The sequence below is a fragment of the Dipodomys merriami genome, unplaced genomic scaffold (genome assembly GCF_024711535.1).
Source record: "Dipodomys merriami isolate MVZ:Mamm:240054 unplaced genomic scaffold, mDipMer1.0.p SCAF_137, whole genome shotgun sequence".
NCBI classification, from domain to species: domain Eukaryota; kingdom Metazoa; phylum Chordata; class Mammalia; order Rodentia; family Heteromyidae; genus Dipodomys; species Dipodomys merriami.
In genome coordinates this window covers 2,690,657-2,707,327 of record NW_027202682.1, presented here as the reverse complement: position 1 = coordinate 2,707,327, position 16,671 = coordinate 2,690,657, and the positions used below count along the sequence as shown (strand labels likewise).

General features: G+C 60.9%; 1 protein-coding gene across 1 annotated transcript; it reads right to left on the bottom strand.

The window, feature by feature from the left end:
• Positions 1 to 65: 65 nt before the first annotated feature.
• On the bottom strand, positions 66 to 10,702 carry LOC138825478 (matrix metalloproteinase-25-like). Its single transcript, XM_070020095.1, has 10 exons — positions 10,546 to 10,702; positions 10,239 to 10,371; positions 8,447 to 8,582; positions 8,083 to 8,366; positions 2,638 to 2,814; positions 2,477 to 2,561; positions 2,252 to 2,334; positions 1,494 to 1,646; positions 1,068 to 1,325; positions 66 to 935 (listed from the first exon to the last, which is right to left on the bottom strand). The coding sequence occupies exons 1-10, from the start codon at positions 10,666 to 10,668 to the stop codon at positions 682 to 684; spliced, it is 1,686 nt and encodes a 561-aa protein (XP_069876196.1). The 5' UTR covers positions 10,669 to 10,702; the 3' UTR covers positions 66 to 681.
• Between the last annotated feature and the right edge of the window lie 5,969 nt (positions 10,703 to 16,671).

Genomic DNA, 16,671 nt, shown 5'->3' with positions numbered 1-16,671 from the left:
TTCGGAACACAAGTTCGTTATCAGACATATGAATTGCAAATCATCATCCCCACGCTGAGGTTTGTCTTGCAAATCATCATCCCCAGCTGAGGTTTGTCTAACCTTGGTGGTGGGGTGCTCTTTCCAGGTTTATCTCTCTGGTCTCTCCCCCCCCCATCATCCCCGGGCCCGGGGGGGGGGGGCATCCCTCCCCACCGGCGGCTCAGGAGCGCTCGCAAGGAGGAGAGGCGATGGCCAGCCATGTTTATTGTCTTCGGTGCAGGCTGGGTTTCCCCTCCGGTTCTCGGAGGGGGGCTGGGGAGGTGCGGGGGTCCTTGGGGGCTCGGAGGGTCAGGTGGCGGTGGTGGCGGCGGGGGACGCGAGCCTCCCGCCGTGCTGGTCCGGGGCAGTTTCCTCCAGGCTGCCCGGCCGGGAGACGGCGCGGTCAGCCGCGGGGCGGCTGGAGGGGCCGCGGCCGGGCAGGACCGGGCCCGGGCCCACGCCCTCCCGTGCGCGGCGCCCGCGCGGACCGCGCGCGCCCCCTGGCGGCGACGCCGGCCCCTCAGAGCGTCCCGTCCCGTCCGGTCGGGTCCGGGCTGCAGGAATCCGCCAGCCCGGTGTCCTCGGGGCTCCCGCGGTGGGACAGACGACGGGGCTCGCCGGCACCTCGCACCGTCCCGGCGCCCGGGGGCCCCGCTCGGCTCAGTCGCGGGCGGCGGCGGCGCCCCGCGCCAGCAGGGGCAGCAGGGGCAGCAGGAGGGCGGCGCGCGGGGCCGGGGCCCGGCTCAGCTCGCACCGACAGTCGCAGCCGCCGGGCCTGGGCGTGGCCTTGGGGGGCCTCGGGGCGGGGCAGTCCAGCCACGCGGGGCCCAGGGGCTGCGGGGCGTCCGGCTCCGACTTGACGCTGCCCTTCGGGAAGCGCCAGAAGTAGAGGCCCTTGAAGAAGTAGGTGTCCCCTGTGGGGAGGCGCCGTGAGGGGCCGGCCCGGCGCCCCGACGTGCGCCCGCGCCCGCTTCCCGCGCGCCCCGACGTGCCCGCGCGGCCCCGGATCCTCCCCGCGCCCCGACGTGCGCCCCCCGCGCCCCCACCTGCGTTGCCGACCGTGACGTCGTCCGGCGCGGGCGGCGCGCCCTTCCACAGGCCCAGGTCGCGCGGGTACCCGGGGTCGGGGCGCGCCGCCTCCTCGTCGTAGCGCCAGTAGCGGCGGTCGCGGATCACGTAGGTCTTCCCGTTGAGCGGCCAGGAGAAGGCGGCGTCCGCCTCCAGCCCGGCCGGCAGCCCGAGCTCCGCCAGCGGCCGCGCCGCGCCCTCCAGCTGCCGGTCCCGGAACACCCAGAACTGGGGGCCTGCGGGGCGCGGGGAGCCGTCCTGCGCGGGCCCGGGGAAGGCCGCCGGGCCCCGACCCCCCGCCCCGTGCGCACCCCCGCCGCCCCGGACCCCCGCCCCGCACGCGCCCCCGCCGCCCCGGGCCCCGGACCCCGGCCCTGCCCAGCCCCGAGCGCCCGCCCGCTCACCGCTGAAGAGGAGGATGCGGCCGTCCCGGGCCCGCTCGTAGGCCGCCTGCACCGCGCGCACGTGGGCCGGCAGCCCCTCCCAGAAGCGGTGCAGCCTCGCGGGCCGGGGCGACACCAGCTGTCCCGACGGCTGCAGGCGCCAGAACCAGGGGCCTGCGGGGGGACGGGGCGGGGGCCACGTGGGCGAGGGGTCTGCCTGCAAACCGGGGGGCTGCGCAGACCTGGGGTGAGCAGCATGCGGCCTGCTAAGACCTGGAGTGTGCATGTGTGTGCACGCGAGTGCAGGCCTCGAACCCAGGGCCTGGGCGCTCGCCTTGAGCTTTTGTGCTCAAGGCTAGCTCTCTACCGCTTCAGCGGGTTTTCTGGTGGTTAATAAGAGCCTCAGGGACTTTCCTGCCCAGGCTGGCTTTGAACGGCGATCCTCAGATCTCAGCCTCCAGAGTCAGGATGACAGGCGTGAGCCACCAGCCCCACTTTCTTTTTTAAAAAAAAACAAAAAACAACAGGCCTGGCACCGGTGCAGGAGAGTCCGAGAGACTCTTATCTCCAATGAACCACCAGAAAACCAGAAGTGGTGCTGTGGCTCAAGTGGAAGAGCACTCACCTTGAGCTGAAGGGCCAGAGTTCAAGCCCCATGACCAAAACAAAACAAGCAAACAAAAAGTTCCACTGCCAGGAAACCCTGCAGCCCGCGTGGGCCTCCTGAAGTGGGTCAGAAGCTAAGCATGGGATGGGGGGGCATGACCCAAGAGCCTCACCTTTGAAGAAGAAGATCTCCCCACGGATGTTAGCAATGGCGTCGAAATTACCTTCACAGCGATCAGGAACGGGTGTGGAGGGGCTGGGGAGGAAGGGGAGTGCGCTGGGGCCTGGGCTCCCCCATTTCTGACCTTAGGCCACAGCCCTGAGGGCAGCGTTCAGCCTCTGGGGGACACTGAGGTAGGAACAGGTCACTCAAGATGGCCCAACCCCTGGGCACTCACCTGTCCGGGGGCAGGGCCGGGGGCGGGGCTGGGGGCCCCAGGGGCTTCCTGGTGGGCCTGTCATACGGGGTGTTCGATGCTCTCCCTGTGGGCAGTGAGTTAGGCAGGGGTGGGCTCCCGGGCCCCCACCCGGCCTGTCCGCAATGCCCCGCTCCTCTTACCATAGAGCTGCGTCAGGCCGTCGCGGTCATCTTGGGACAGGCGGTACTTCTCGGGGTCGCCCACCGGGCCCTGATAGAAGGGCCTCATAATGGAGTTGGGTGCGGAGGAATGGCCCAGGCCCAGGGCATGGCCGAACTCGTGGACCGCCACAGCAAACAGGTCGATTCCATCATCGTCTGGGGAAGGAGGGGACAGGGGGCTGAGATAAAGGCACCCCTTACCAGGGAAGGAGACCTGGGGGCTGGGCTGGTGACCCGCAGGAAGCCTTGGGGCTGGGCAGACGGTCATTCCTGCCTTCCTTCATCCATGCAGCAATGTCTGTCTGTCCTCCATCTTCAGGATTAAACCCAGGACCTAGGCTTGCTAGGCAAACACTACCGCTTGAGCCATGTCCCCAGCCCTCTTGTTAATACTGCGTCCCCTAATTTCCCATGGGCTGATCTGGAACTCCGGATTCTCCCACCTCTGCCTCCCCAGTAGCTGAGATTACAGGTGTGCACCACTGCACAGGTCCCAGTCAGCAGATACCTTTGAGTAGCCTTGTTTGGCAGTGCGACACTGGAATCCAAGACTAAAGAGACCCACGGGAGGGCAGAAGAGAGGTGTGTGTATACAGTAAGGCCTTTTCCCACGGGGAGGAAGCCTGCAGACACTACTATTTTCAGGGGGGATGAGGCAGGAACTCAGGGTGCCTGTAGTTCTCTCCAGAGTCCCAGCCCTTGCCGCCTTCCCTCCTCTCAGCTTTAGTCTGTACTATTTTTCCCCGTCCTGTGGTCCACATCTCCAGAGACTCAATTCCCTCCCCATGTCTGTCTGGGGTCTCTACCCTGCCCCACACTGGCCTTCTGCCTGACTCTTCCCAGCACTTGGGGCTCCCCCCCCCACCCGCCCGCAGGCACTCTCAGACCACAGCCTGCTGCTACCTCTGCATTCAGAGATCAGCTGTGGCCTCTTCCCACACCGCAGGCCTCCCCGGGGATCCAGCCCCAGCCAGGACCAGAGCCTCTTCCTGCCAATCAATCGACCCCTCCAGCAGGGAGAGGCCCCGCCCCAAAGACACTGAGGAGAGCTGGACAAGCCCCAGCGGATGTTGATCTAATTCGTGGAAATCTCTAGCCAGGGTCAGTGACACTGAAAGAGATTATTGGAAGTGATGGAGTCCATTGACTTTTGAGACTGGGGGCATGGTTCAATGGTAGAACTTTTAGCAAGCAGGAGGCCTGAATTCAGACTCAGGTGCCCCTACCAAAAAACAAAGAAACTAGAAAAAGGAAAGAAAAGCAACTTGCCCTCAGCCCAGACGAACAGAATGTAAAGAATAGCAAACACTCCATGGGCTGGGAAGGTGGCTCAGCGGTAGAGTGCATGCCTTGCAAGCATGAGGCCCTGGGTTCGATTCCTCAGCACCACATACACAGAAAAAGCCGGAAGTGGCGCTGTGGCTGCAGTGGTAGAGCGCTAGTCTTGAGCTGAAGAGCTGAGGGACAGCGCCCAGACCCAGAGTTCAGGCCCCATGACCGGCAAAAAAAAAAAAAAAAAAAAAAAAAAGAATAGCAAACACTCCAAACTTCTGCCTCCTCTTCTCCCTTTTACAGAGGGGGAAACTGAGGTACAGAAAGGGTGAGGGTGGGGGCAGAGCCAGGGATGCCACTGCGCAGTGTCCTCGGGTGTGCTGCTCAAATGCAGGGAAGGGATGAACTTCCGCACTGGCTCTACATCTTATGATGCTCTGTATCCAGCGTGCGTGCCCGCCTGTGTGCCAGTACTGGAGTTTGAGCTCAGGGCCTGGGCTCTGTCCCTTTTCTCATCAAGCGTGGCGTGTTAACAGGTGAGCCACACCTCCACTTCTGGCTTTTTGGTGGTTAATTGGAGATAGAAGTTTCACACTTTCCTGCCTGGGCTGACATTGAACCACGATCCTCAGACTTTAGCCTCTTGAGTAGCTAGGATGACAGGCGTGAGCCACCGGCTCACCAGCCACCGCCTGGACCGGCGCCCGCCTGGTCTCTGTATACTTTTTCTGAGAGATCAGAGGATGTTGTCTCCATCATGCGGATCTCCTCTCATTTTCCTTTCTCGCCTTGACTTTCTTTGGTCGCAGGGAGCTTCCGGGCTAGGTCCCCTTCCTGAATCCTTCTTATGCAGTGAAGCTGGAGGAAATCACACCACTGTGCAGCTCCAGCCTGGTAGGCAGTGTGAAAGCACCCTCTTCAATCCTCTCAAAAATCACTGTCCTGGGATAGGCGGGAAACACCTTAGCCTGTTCAGATCCACGGTCTCTGCTAGGACTCAGCCTTAGTCCCGCCTTTGGGTGGCAGATGCCGACACTTGCACCCTGTTTCATCAGCGCACAGTCATGCTGGCTTCTAGTGCATATGGGGGGCGGACAGTTTCACTCTCCCACGACTGTCTCCTGCCTCTTGTCCTGTGGGAGGACCTTGCTTCAACTCAGCTCCTCCCAGCAGTCCCTGCATCCATGCACCCGGGCCACACCCCTTTCTTCCTATTGGCCCATCCCAACTCCACTTAGAGATGCTCTCCGGACCTGGTACCCAGGGCTCCCCAGCCACACCCCTGTCCGCCTGCCCTCTGCAGCCAAGTTCCCCAGTGAGCTGAACTCAGTCTCCTCTCCTCCTCTTGGGTTGGACCCCCTGGGAGTTGGAGTCCTTCCCCATCTACACAGCCTGCAGCCACAAAAGGGTCACTTGGAGCGAGTGCCAGTGGCTTGCATCTGTAATCTTCGCTCCTGAGGGAGGCTGAGATCTGAGGAGGTTGGTTCAAGGCCAGTCCTGGTGGGAAAGTCCATGAGACTCTTCTCTCCAATTAACCACCAAAAAGCCAGGAATGGAGGTGTGGCTCAAGTGTTGGAGAAAAATAAGGGACAGAGCCCAGGCCCTGAGTCAAACCCCTGGACCTGCAAAAAAAAAAAAAAAAAGGAAAGGTCACTTGTTCCCGGATGGCCATGTCCAGGCCGGGTAACTTACTGGACTTGTTTGTGTGCTGACCACTTCCTCCTTCGCTCCTGTCTCATCCCCCTCAGCCTGTCCCTTCACCTCCGTTAACCCCCTCCCTGCTGCTGCCCACCCCTCAGCCCGGGGCTCTCCAAGGCTCTGAACTTGACCTTCATTTTTTCTGCTTTCTTCCTGGTGACCTTCCCAACCCTCCAGAATCCTCCAATGTGCCGGCAGGCCCAGCCCCCACAGCGCTGGCGGCGGAGAGATCACCACGGGGCCCATGAAGAGCCCGCAAACCACACTGCTGCCAGGAACGCCTCTTCCCATTTCTCAGGTGAGAAAACAGTGCACTGAGGGTGAGGAACTTGTTCACATTAGAAATGGAGGAACCCCAAGTGGCGGCAGAATACACCGGCTTGGACTTAGGGGTGGCTCAGCGGTCGCACTTTGAGGCCCTGTGCCATCCCCAGTACTGCGGATCAATACGGAAGCCTGCCTGGCCGCCTGCTCCCGCAGGACACAGCCCTGTCATGGCGCCGCCTGTCCCTGGCTGCCAATCCCCGTCTCGGCGCCAGCCCTGGCTGCCCCTTCCCCACGCAGGCGCCCTCAGCAGCCTGCAGCTCATGACTGATCCACAGGCCCGGGGAGAGCGACCCCCCCACATGCGTGCACACACGCATGCACACGTGTGCCTGCTGCGGAACTCCATGGGACCAGGCTGCTCTCCGGCTGAGACCACAACCTCACCCAGCTTCTCACCCTCGCCTGCTTCTCTTTCCCCTGAGAACCTGCTTGCATAACCATTTCCACGAGGAGCTCTCCGCTTCTGGGGAACCCAGCCCAGGATGGAGGAGTCCAAGTTGTGGTGGGAGACAGGCCATGCTGCGGGGGCTCACGCCTGTCACGCTGGCTGCTCAGGAGGCTGAGATCTGAGGATCACGGGTGGAGGCCAGCCCTGACTGACAAATCCATGAAACTCTTTCCTTCGACAAACCACCAAAGCTGGAGTGGGGCTCGGGTTCAAGTAGAGGGGAACCAGCCTCAATCACAAAAGTGAAGGGACAGCACCCAGGCCCGGAGTGGAAGCCCTTGTACCCGCGCACACACACACACACACACACACACACACACACACGGAACATCCAAGCACTGTGAACACTTGCCCTGCCCGGCACCTTGGCCCCCTGCCTCTCCCCACACCTCCCCTGCGCCAGGGCTACTTCCAGAATGCATCACCACTGGACAGCTCCCGTTGCTAGCTTTCAGATCCCCGTTGGCCAAACCCTGCCACTGGCTTTCCCCTGCCGTACAGCCTTGCCCTCCTCTGCACTGCCCCGCCCCCGCCCCCCGCCACGGCTCAGACATCCGGGGTCACATCTCCCTTTGGTGGCTCCACTTGGCTCCTCACTGTGCGCCCTGTGCATTCCAAGGCGGGACCTTGTCCATGTGGCCTAGGCTGCGTGTGTGTGTGTGTGTGTGTGTGTGTGTGTCTTGCCCAGGCTCTGTGTGTGTGTGTGTGTGTGTGTGTGTGTGTGTGTGTGTGTGTCTTGCCCTGTAATCCAGGCTGGCCTGACGCTCTCAGTCCTGTTGCTCCCCAGTGCTGGGACAGCAGGCGTATAGCACCATGCCTGGCACACACACGCACGCAGAATGAACCGACACCGAGCCAGCGCGTCCCGGCGCGTCCTGTGGGAACGCACCGGCTGCGGACTGACTTCCGCTGCCACCTCAGGCTGCTGCGTCACCGCGTGTGTAGTAAGTCACCGCCAGTCCCCTTCCGCCTCAGCTGTTTTTTTGTTTGTTTTTGTTTTTGTTCCTGGGGCTGGAACTGAGGGTCTGGGTGCTGTCCCTGAGCTCTTTTTTTTTTTTTTTTTTTTTTTTTGCGCAAGGCTGGTACTATATGACTTGAGCCACAGCTCCTCTTCTGGCTTTCCAGTGGTTAAATGGAGAGAAGAGTCTCACAGCCTTCCCTACCCGGGCTGGCTTTGAACTGCACTCCTTAGACTGCATAGCTAGGATTATAGGCTTGAGTCACCAGTGCTGGTCCTGCTCCAACTCTGCGAGCTGGGCTGACTTACAGGGAGGTGACAGAGAGGTTGTGTGGACGCTGCGAGCGAGCCACCAGCCCAGCTCACACACAGCTGGGCACCCAGCCGGCCTCTGTGATGCTTAATTTGTGAATTTGGCGATGCCCAAGAGTTTGGTCAAATACAAACCCAGCTGTTGCTGCAGTATACTGCGGATTTGATTGACATCCGCTCTAAGGAACTTAATCAGCCAAATGTGGGTGAGCTTCAGTCCAATCAGTTCAACCTCTGACCTTTCTCCCCAAACTGGCTTTGAACTTCCATCCTCAGATATCAACCTCCCCAGCAGCTGGGATTACAGGCGTGAGTCACCAGGGCCTTGTATGCTCCATGAATTTCAGCTTAGTTCTCCAGGACAGACTGAGCTGGGGAGAGGGTTTCTTGGGACATGGGAGACTTTTACCTTTTGATCCAAAAGTCCAGGTCTCCTCGTCGTCGAAGTGGGTGTCCCCAGAAATGGGGTGCTCCCCAGGGAAGAAGGCGTGGGCCAGTGTGCCACCCTGCCCGTCAAAGGGATAGCTGTCCTGGTGGTAGGCCCGAGTAAAGTCGATGAGGATGTCGGGATCCTGGGAAGCGACCTCCTGGAACGTGAGGCTGGACTCGACTCCCCAGACGTCCAGGGCGTTTTTCATGAGGTAGCGCACAGCGTCCGCGCTCAGCCCCGAGCTCTGCGGGAAGGACTGCACCCTGGGGAGAGGACACAGGGAGCGCAGGGCTGGGAGAGGAGGCCACGCCACCCGGCCGGGGAGGGGGACACCGGGACAGACCTCCACGTCAGGGCCCGCTTCTTCCACATGCTCCCGCTGAGCGCATAGCGGCGGCGGCGTCTCACCAGCCCCGCAGACCCCAGGACATCGGGCAGCGAGCAGCGAGGCTTCTGCATGGCAGCTATGGTCTCTGGGTCTGTGGGAGACAATGGAGGGTGTGAGCCAATCCTTGGGCTTGAACTCAGGGCCTGGGCGCTGTCCCTCAGCTCTTCAGCTCAAGGCCAGGGCTCTGCCACTTGAGCCACAGCGCCACTTCTGGTTTTCTGGTGGTTTACTGAAGAGTCTCACAGACTTTCCTGCCCAGGCTGGCTTTGAACCAGTCCTCAGATCTCAGCCTCCTGAGTAGCTAGGATGACAGGCGTGAGCCATCCGCGGCCGGGCTACCACCTAACTTTCTACTCAGAGAGCCCGAGGCTTAGAGAAGCTAAGACATTTGCCAAAGGCTCCACAGCCTACATTTGAACCTCGGCATCTCCGGAAGACATTCATGCCACACGATTTCCACTGACCCTGGTGGGCAGCGCCCTGTGTGACTCTGGGTGGACTGGGCATTCCTGGGTGCTCAGAGCTGAAAGCCAGGCTTCGTACCCCACCAGCAGACCCTCTAGAAAGGAGGCTGGGGGAAGGCAAGGTGTCCTCCTTTGGGGCTCCTGTCCCCCTCCATCAGGCCAATGAAATTCCCAGTGGGAAGGCGGGGTGGGCGGGTCAGTGGGTGGCCGGTGTTGGGCCTCTTGGGTGAGGGCTGCCTGGAATTCCCTTTTCTAGTGGGGCACCATTTCAGCCGCCACCTCATCTTCAAATTAAGGTCAAACCACACTGGTTGAAGCGGCAGGATGTAATGCCAAGGCTCTGTTCAGGCTGCCCGTTCACAGAGCAAACAGCACACAACCAAATCTTGCCTCGCAGCTAGCCAGATCCTTCTCCCCCACCTTTAACTCCACAGAAGAGGCCTCAGATCTACCTCCAAAATCCACACTGAATCCACACCTCACCCCTACTCCAGCCTACCACCCTCCCCTCCCCCAGTGCTACCACCACCTCCTGCCGGTCCTGCCCACTGCCTGCCCTCTCTGCTCCACCAGCAACTGTGTAAAACAGAAAATCAGAGCCGGAACAGCAGCAGGTACCTGCAATCCCAGCCACTCAGGGAGGCCGAGACAGGGGGACCCCAAGTTTGAGAGACCAAGATAGACAACATCAGGACAGCACTCAGCACTAACTGACATCATTTTGCACACGGATCTGCTGTCTGTCTCCCTCACACAGTAAGTGCCGTAAGAGGGGTGGACACACATCAGCTTTGTCCGCCACTGTAGCCAGAAACCTGAGATGGCCTGGCACCCCAGGGATTCGCTAGAAAGGTTGTTTTAAGATGAAGGCTGGCGAGCCTCCAGGGCAGGACCAGGCCTCAGATGGGCGTCCTCCCAGCTCCTGGGACCCAGTCACATGCTGAGATTTAACTTTGGCTGGAGCAGGTGCCGCTGGCTCACGCCTGTCATCCCACCTGCCCAGGAGGCTGGGATCTGAGAACCTCAGTTCGAAGCCAGCCTGGACAAGAAAGCCAGGAGACACACTGATCGCCAGTGAACCACGGAAGAGCTGGAAGTGGAGCTGTGGCTCAAGGGGTCGAGGGCTAGCCTGGAGGGGGAAAGCTGAGGACCAGCACCAGGCCCTGAGTTCGAGTCTCAGAACCGTGAGTGCGTGCACGCTCCCCCACACACGCACGCACGCACACACGCACGCACACACGCACACCACTGCTGGGTCATGGTCAAGCAGGCGGGACACCTACCCAGCGAGCCGGTCTCGGGCAGCCCCGCGAACCTCTGCATGAGCCTCAGGGCGTCGTGCAGCCGGGCGGCGCTGCGCAGCTGGGCCTGGCCGGGGTCCGGGGCCGGCAGGTAGCCGTAGCGCGTCAGCCAGTCCTGGGCCGTCAGAGGGGGCGCGTGGAGCGGGCGGTGTGTCGGGGGAGAGGCCGGGGCTCCCCCTCCCCGGCCGCGCGCTCCCGCGGGGTCCGCGCCCGGCAGGTGCCCGGCCCCCCGCCCCCCGCCCGCTCGGCCCGCGCCCCCGCGCCCCCCGCGCCCGCGCCCCGCGCTCACCACGCCCAGGCTCACGTCCTGCGCCGCGGGGTCCGGGGCGCGCGCGGGCGGCGGCCGCAGCAGCAGCAGCAGCGCCAGCAGCCGCAGAGCCCGCGGGGACCCCGGCGCCCGCCGCCGCCGCATGGCGCTCGGGCCGGGCTGGGGTGTGGGGACGACGGAGGGCGCAGCCAGGAGGGGCCGGGGCCGGGTCGGTGCTTCGCGGCCCGCGGGCGGACGGCGGGGTGCGGAGCGCGGCGGGGCGCGGCGGGGAAGTGGCCGGACCTTCGACGTGCGGCGGGCGGGCGGGCGGGGCGGGGCGGGGCGGGCGCAGGGGCCGCCCCGCGGGCACCGGGGCTGGGGTCCCCTCCCCGGAGAGCGGGCGCCGGGGCGGACGCCTGGGGCGGGGCCGGACGCCCCGAGCTCCCCCGCCCCAAGTTTCTCTTCCCGGATCCCGGCGCGGGGCTCCCTTCTGCGTGCCCGGGGCGCACGGCCGCCCCGCCCGCCCGCCCCCTCCGCGTCCCCCTCCCTCCCCCTCCCTCTTCCTCGTCCTCCCCTCCCCCTCCGCGTCCTCCTCCCCGGACCCCGCCGGGCCGGTAGCCGCAGCGCCGGGGGACTTCCGGGCAGCGGGAGGCCGGGAAGGAAGCCCCGGGTCCCCGGCCCGGATCCTGTGGCCCCCGGCCCCGGCCGCGGCGTCTCCGGACCCCGCTGGGGGGGGGGGGCGCCGGCATTCAGAGCCGAGGCCGGAGCGGGGGACGCGGGTGGCCAGAGCGGGGCCGGGCGGGCGGGGCCCGAGGACCCGCGGTGACTTCGACGGGATGCGGGGACGGCGAACCGCAGCGCCGACCTCCGGGCCTCCGCGCCCGGCCGCGCGCACGCGCACGCGGGGCGGCTCCGCGGAGTCCCGGTGCCCACGGCCCCGCGGCCGGCGGGGCGTCCCGGAGACCCCGCGCGCCGCCGCGCTCCCGCGCCTCCGGGCCTCGCGCCTGCGCTCCCAGCGGCGCGGGAGGCGGAGATCGGAGCAACGGGGTTCACAGCCAGCCTGGGGGAGCGGGAGACTCTGGTCTCCAATGAACTATCCAAAAGCCAGGAGCGGAGGTGTGGCTCCAGGGGTTGAGACGTGTGAAGAGCGCCAGCCTTGAGCATCTAAAGTAAGAGTCGAGTAAAACAGGCCCCAGGTTCAAGCCCTAGCAGCAGAAGAAGGAAAACCATAATAAGAAAGAACTGCGAGGGGTGGTGATTCAGCGCAGGGCCGCCCTGGGCTGTGCCGCCAGAGCCTCGGCCTAGGCCGCCGCCTGGCTGAGATCCTTGCTGTGGTGATAGCAGGGTTTTATGGCTGTCTTGGATAGGGTTAACCCTGCACCCCAGATCTGCAGTTGGGGATGGAGGAAGTGTAGGCATGAGAACCCTTTTATCTCCCCCCCCCCAGGCTAGGACTTGAACTGGATCTCTGACACTTGTACTCATTGACTCGTTGGCTGGTGCCCTACCACCTGAACCACGCCTCCAAACCCCAACGCTTTGATTACTCATGGATTCTTTCTCTCGGGAACAGGGTGGCCAGGAGTGGGTTTTATCATGGTTAGGGTGAGGATTCCACCAAACTGGCCAAGACTTTTGGGATTTACATTTCTCTCCCGTGGGAGGAAGTGCAGGGAGGGGTGAGCTTGCCCTGGTGTGGAGCAAGAGTGCGGAGCGAAGGCATGGAGCTTTAACACACTGCAATGGACTCTGCATTACAGGACACCAATGGAAAGCACTTTGGTAATCTGGTTGTTACTGAACAAAAATGGCAACAAATGCACACACACACACACACACACACACACACACACACACACACACACACCCCTACCCCACCCCAAGTGCCAGGCAGAGAGCATGGAGAAGCTGCCTGTAGACTTTGGCCTGTGCCATCTTCCTGCAACTTCATGGAATCTCGGCAAGAAGCACCAAGCAGAACCATGCCAACCTTCCTACCATGAGACCCTGGTACAAAGAGGGCTGGGGGAATGCAGAAGCAGGAGGTGGCCTAGAAGACCGCAGACCGCCCACGACTTCCTGTGTGGATCATTCGAGCCCAAACCAGAGCAACTGAAAGCAGATTTGAAATTGCCACAGGCTAGAGACGGAGAGACACATTGACTACAACGGGCATAGCATCCTAGCTATTCAGGAGGCTGAGATCTGAGGATCACAGTTCAAAGCCAGCCCAGGCAGGAATGTCCCATGAGACTCTGATCTCCAGTGAGCCATCAGAGAACTGGAGTGGCGCTGTGGCTCAAGTGGTAGAGTGCTCGCCTTGAGCTGAGGAGCTGAGGGACAGCACCCAGGCCCAGAGTTCAAGCCCCACGACTGACAAAAGAAAAAATGGGGGGCATAGCAAAATTTGGGGGTGATTGCTCATGATTGTGGTGGTATTATACTGCTGCTTTTTTAAAATACAAACTCCCTTCAATGAAATGGGACAGGAATGGTAGGTAGCTCATGCCTGTAACCTCAGCCTTCTGGAAGCTGAGGTAGGACTGAGAATTTGAGGACAGCTTGAGCCACATAGCAAGTTCAAGGACAGTTAGGGCCACATGGTAAGACAAAATTGGGAGGGGAGAGCAGAGGGGAGGCCACGGAGATTCAGAGAAGACCCCGAAGGCAGGACTCTGTGGCACCCAGGCAGAGCGCTATGATGCAGCTGCAAGCCAAGGCATGCTGGCTGCCTCCCATCCCCACAGGCTAGGAAAGAATCAGGGAACAACATTGCTCTCAGAGCCTCCGGGAACCGGCTGTGGCCCCTGCAGCCCTCCTGGACGGACAGAGATAACCTTGCTGCTGTTTAGATCCCCAGTCATGGTGTTCCATTGGCCCTGGGAAACTAACATCCACCCCAGTCAAATTGATCTGAGCAAGCTGCAGTCTGTTTAGCTCCATAGAGACGGAGCTGGGACAGCTGGGATGGAGAGGGGCTGGAGCAAGCCTGTGCCCCACCAAAGCAAACGAAGAGCAGACGGACAGATTGTCATTGGCTTCTTTGTGCAGCTTGGCTGGGAGGAACCAAGGAGACACACCGGGGACCTCCAGCTCCTCCATGCTTCCTGGAAAAGGCTGGGCGAGCAGGGGGGACCCTGTCCGCTAAAGAGGAAGAGAGATTTGAAGACACAGCAAAGGTACACTAGGTCTGCTATGAAAGAGAAAAACCACAACTCTCCTAAAAGGGAAACAGAAAGACTGAAGAATTCCCAGTGCGCCCAAGAGCTGCTGTCAGCTTTCTTGTTCTTAGTATCGCCTAAGAATCAAAGGGGAAGCCAGGCCTGGACGAGCACGCCTGTCATCCAGCAATCAGGAGATGGATGACTGGAAGCATGAGGCCAATCTAGAGGAGATGTCACGTTCAAGAGGCTGGACGCTGACGGCTCACACGTGTCATCCTAGCTGCTCAGGAGGCTGATCTGAGGATGGAGGTTCAAAGCCTGCTTCCTCACTGTTCCACGTGAGCAAATGTTACGGTTAGGGTGAATGATAAGTCCGTGTGTCTGGCACTCTTTCCTCAGTGTGCGCTGTAGCTGGGGCTTGAACTCAGAGCTTCGTGCTTGAAAGGCAGGTGCTCTCCCCCGCCCCCCACGCTTTTTTTATTTCGTTGCTTGTGGGGCTTGAACTCTGGGCCTGGGCGCTGTCCCTCAGCTCTTCAGCTCGAGACGAGCGCTCTACCACTTGAGCCACAGTGCCACTTCCGTTTTCTGGTGGTTCATTGGAGATAAGAGTCTCATGGAACTTTGCTGCCCAGGCTGGCTTTGAACCGTGATCCTCAGATCTCAGCTTCCTGAGTAGCTAGGATGACAGGCGTGAGCCACTGGCACTTGGCTTTTATTAGTTCTTGCTACCTACTAATTTTCGTTTGGGGTTTGGCTACACCATTAGGCTATTTATTTGAGAGCTCTTTGTGTTTGTTTGATTGTTTGCGTTTTAAACTGGGCACTCGGAGCTATGAACTTCCCTCTCAGCCCTGCACAGTGTGAAACATTTTATAGAAAGGTTGAAATGCTCCAAACAATAGTAGTCATTGCTGAAAGCCTGGAGGCGCCCTGGTCTGAAGCACAGCCATTCCCGGCCTGTCTTCTGTGCCCAAGCTCTGGGAGGTCAGCGGAGTGCTGTGGCCTCAGACAGGTCATGGTGTGGTGACATCTGGGAAGGCTTCCTGGGGGAGGAGGCTGCTTTACTCCATTCCCCCTGGACAAGCAGTGGATGCCCAGGGAGGGCTTTGCAGCTGGACATGAACCAGGCGTTTCCAGAGAGCTGGCTTGCTTGAGACCAGGCTGAAGAGCAGGTACAACTCTCCCTTTCTATGTGTATAGCGTGTGTGTGTATGTGTGTATGTGTGTGTGTGGGTGTGTGTGTGTGTTGGTACTAGGGTTTGAACTCAGGGTCTCACACTCTTGCTAAGCTTTTTCCATCAAGGATGGGTGCTGTACCACTTGAGTCATGCCTCTACTTCTGAGTTTTTGCTGGTGAACTGGAGATAGAGTCTCATTATTTTTCTGCTGGGGCTGGCTTTAAACTTCGATCCTCAGATCTCAGCCTCCTGAGGAGCTGGGATGTAGCCATGAGCCATCGGCACCCAGCTTCATCTCCTGCGTCTTATCTGGAAACGTCCCAGCTCTCCAGGGCTTCCCAGGGGACACTGAGCCCCCTGCCCATCTTCCTTCTCCTCAGTGCAGGGGGAAAGGGGTGGGTGCTGGGACTCTCATCCAGAAGTCCAGAATTCAGATCCAGCCAGAGACTGAAGACTGGAGGCTAGAACTGCAGAGAAACTGGAAGCTGGATTCAAACGTCCGGAGTCCCAGCACTTGGAGGCTGAGGCAGGAAGACTGCAAGCTGGAGGAGAGCCTGGAGAGGAAGACTACGTCGCAAAACAGACAAAACCAAACCAAACACATCCGGGCCACGGCTCCCGTGGGTTGCCATTGGGGAGATCGCCCTGGCACAAGATCCAGGCCCTCTGTGAAAAAAACAAATGGAAAGGGGACAGGGCTGGGGTGAGGGGTGTGCCTCAAGTCATCCTGTAGACTTGTATGGCCTAGACACACAGTAGGCATGTGATGCCTATAAGCTAACACCCGTCATCACCCTGTTTTACAGATGGGGAAACTGAGGGCTGCAGAGGTCCGTGGGCGGATGGGTGCGTGCCTGCTAAATGGCCAAGTTGAGATTTGGACTGAGGCCACGGGGTGCCGGTGCCCAAGGACCGAGCTCCTTTGTGTTGTTGTTTTATGGGTTTGCTTCTGGTTTATAGGACCACGCCCCTCCCACGACCTGGGTGTAAGGGGAGCGGCCGGGGAGCCGGGCGTCGGCCCATCATCTGCAGATGACTTCAGTCTCTGCCCAGCGTAGGCAGGGACAGGGCTCAGGGAAGCTGTGCTGACCTTGGCGGGGGGGGGGGGGGGGGGGGGGGGGGGGGGGATGGGGGGGAGGAGGGGGGGATGGGGGGTGATTCTGGAAGTTAAAGGGGACTGGGAGTATTTTTTGTTTTTTGTTTCTGTTTGTTTCTTTGTTTTGTTTTTGGCCAGTCCTGGGCTTGCACTCAGGGCCTGGGCGCTGTCCCTGAGCTTCTTTTGCTCAAGTCTAGCACTCTACCACTGAGCCACAGCGCCACTCCAGGCCTTTTCTGTGTGCGTGTACTGAGGAATCGAACCCCGGCCTTCATGCAGGCTAGGCAAGCACTCGACCACTGAGTCACCTTCCCAGCCTGACTCTGAACTTTTATTTCCCAAGATGGCAGTGCAGCGTGGGGGGGGGAGGGAGGAGACCACACGCCCTGTGGCTCCCACAAGCATTCCCTCCTTGCTACACGTTTCAACTCTGAAGTTGCTTTGCTCTTTTTCTGCTGACAGGAAGCCTTGTCCCAGCCCCAGGGCCTGGAGTTCTAGGCCCTGAACCTCCCGCCAAGTTGTCCTTGCACCCCTTTTCTCACCAGCTGGGAGTCCCAGCTCTACCCAGCTCCCCAAGACTCAAGAATCTTGATCCCAGCCAAAGGTGTGTGAACCCTGCTAGTACTGGATTCCCCGTGAGCATTAATGGGCTGGGGGGGGGCGTGTAGCTCCATGGTGGGCCTCTGGACTACTATGTACAGGGTCCTGGGTTCAAGTCCAAGTACATTTA

Bases quoted from the DNA above. Each gene is read 5' to 3' on its own strand.
- LOC138825478 (XM_070020095.1), bottom strand. From the start codon at position 10,668: ATGCGGCGGCGGCGGGCGCCGGGGTCCCCGCGGGCTCTGCGGCTGCTG. The intron at 10,372-10,545 runs GTGAGCGCGGGG...CTGACGGCCCAG, and splicing joins AGGACGTGAGCCTGGGCGTG to GACTGGCTGACGCGCTACGG. The intron at 1,326-1,493 runs GTGAGCGGGCGG...CGCGCCCCGCAG, and splicing joins CCGCATCCTCCTCTTCAGCG to GCCCCCAGTTCTGGGTGTTC.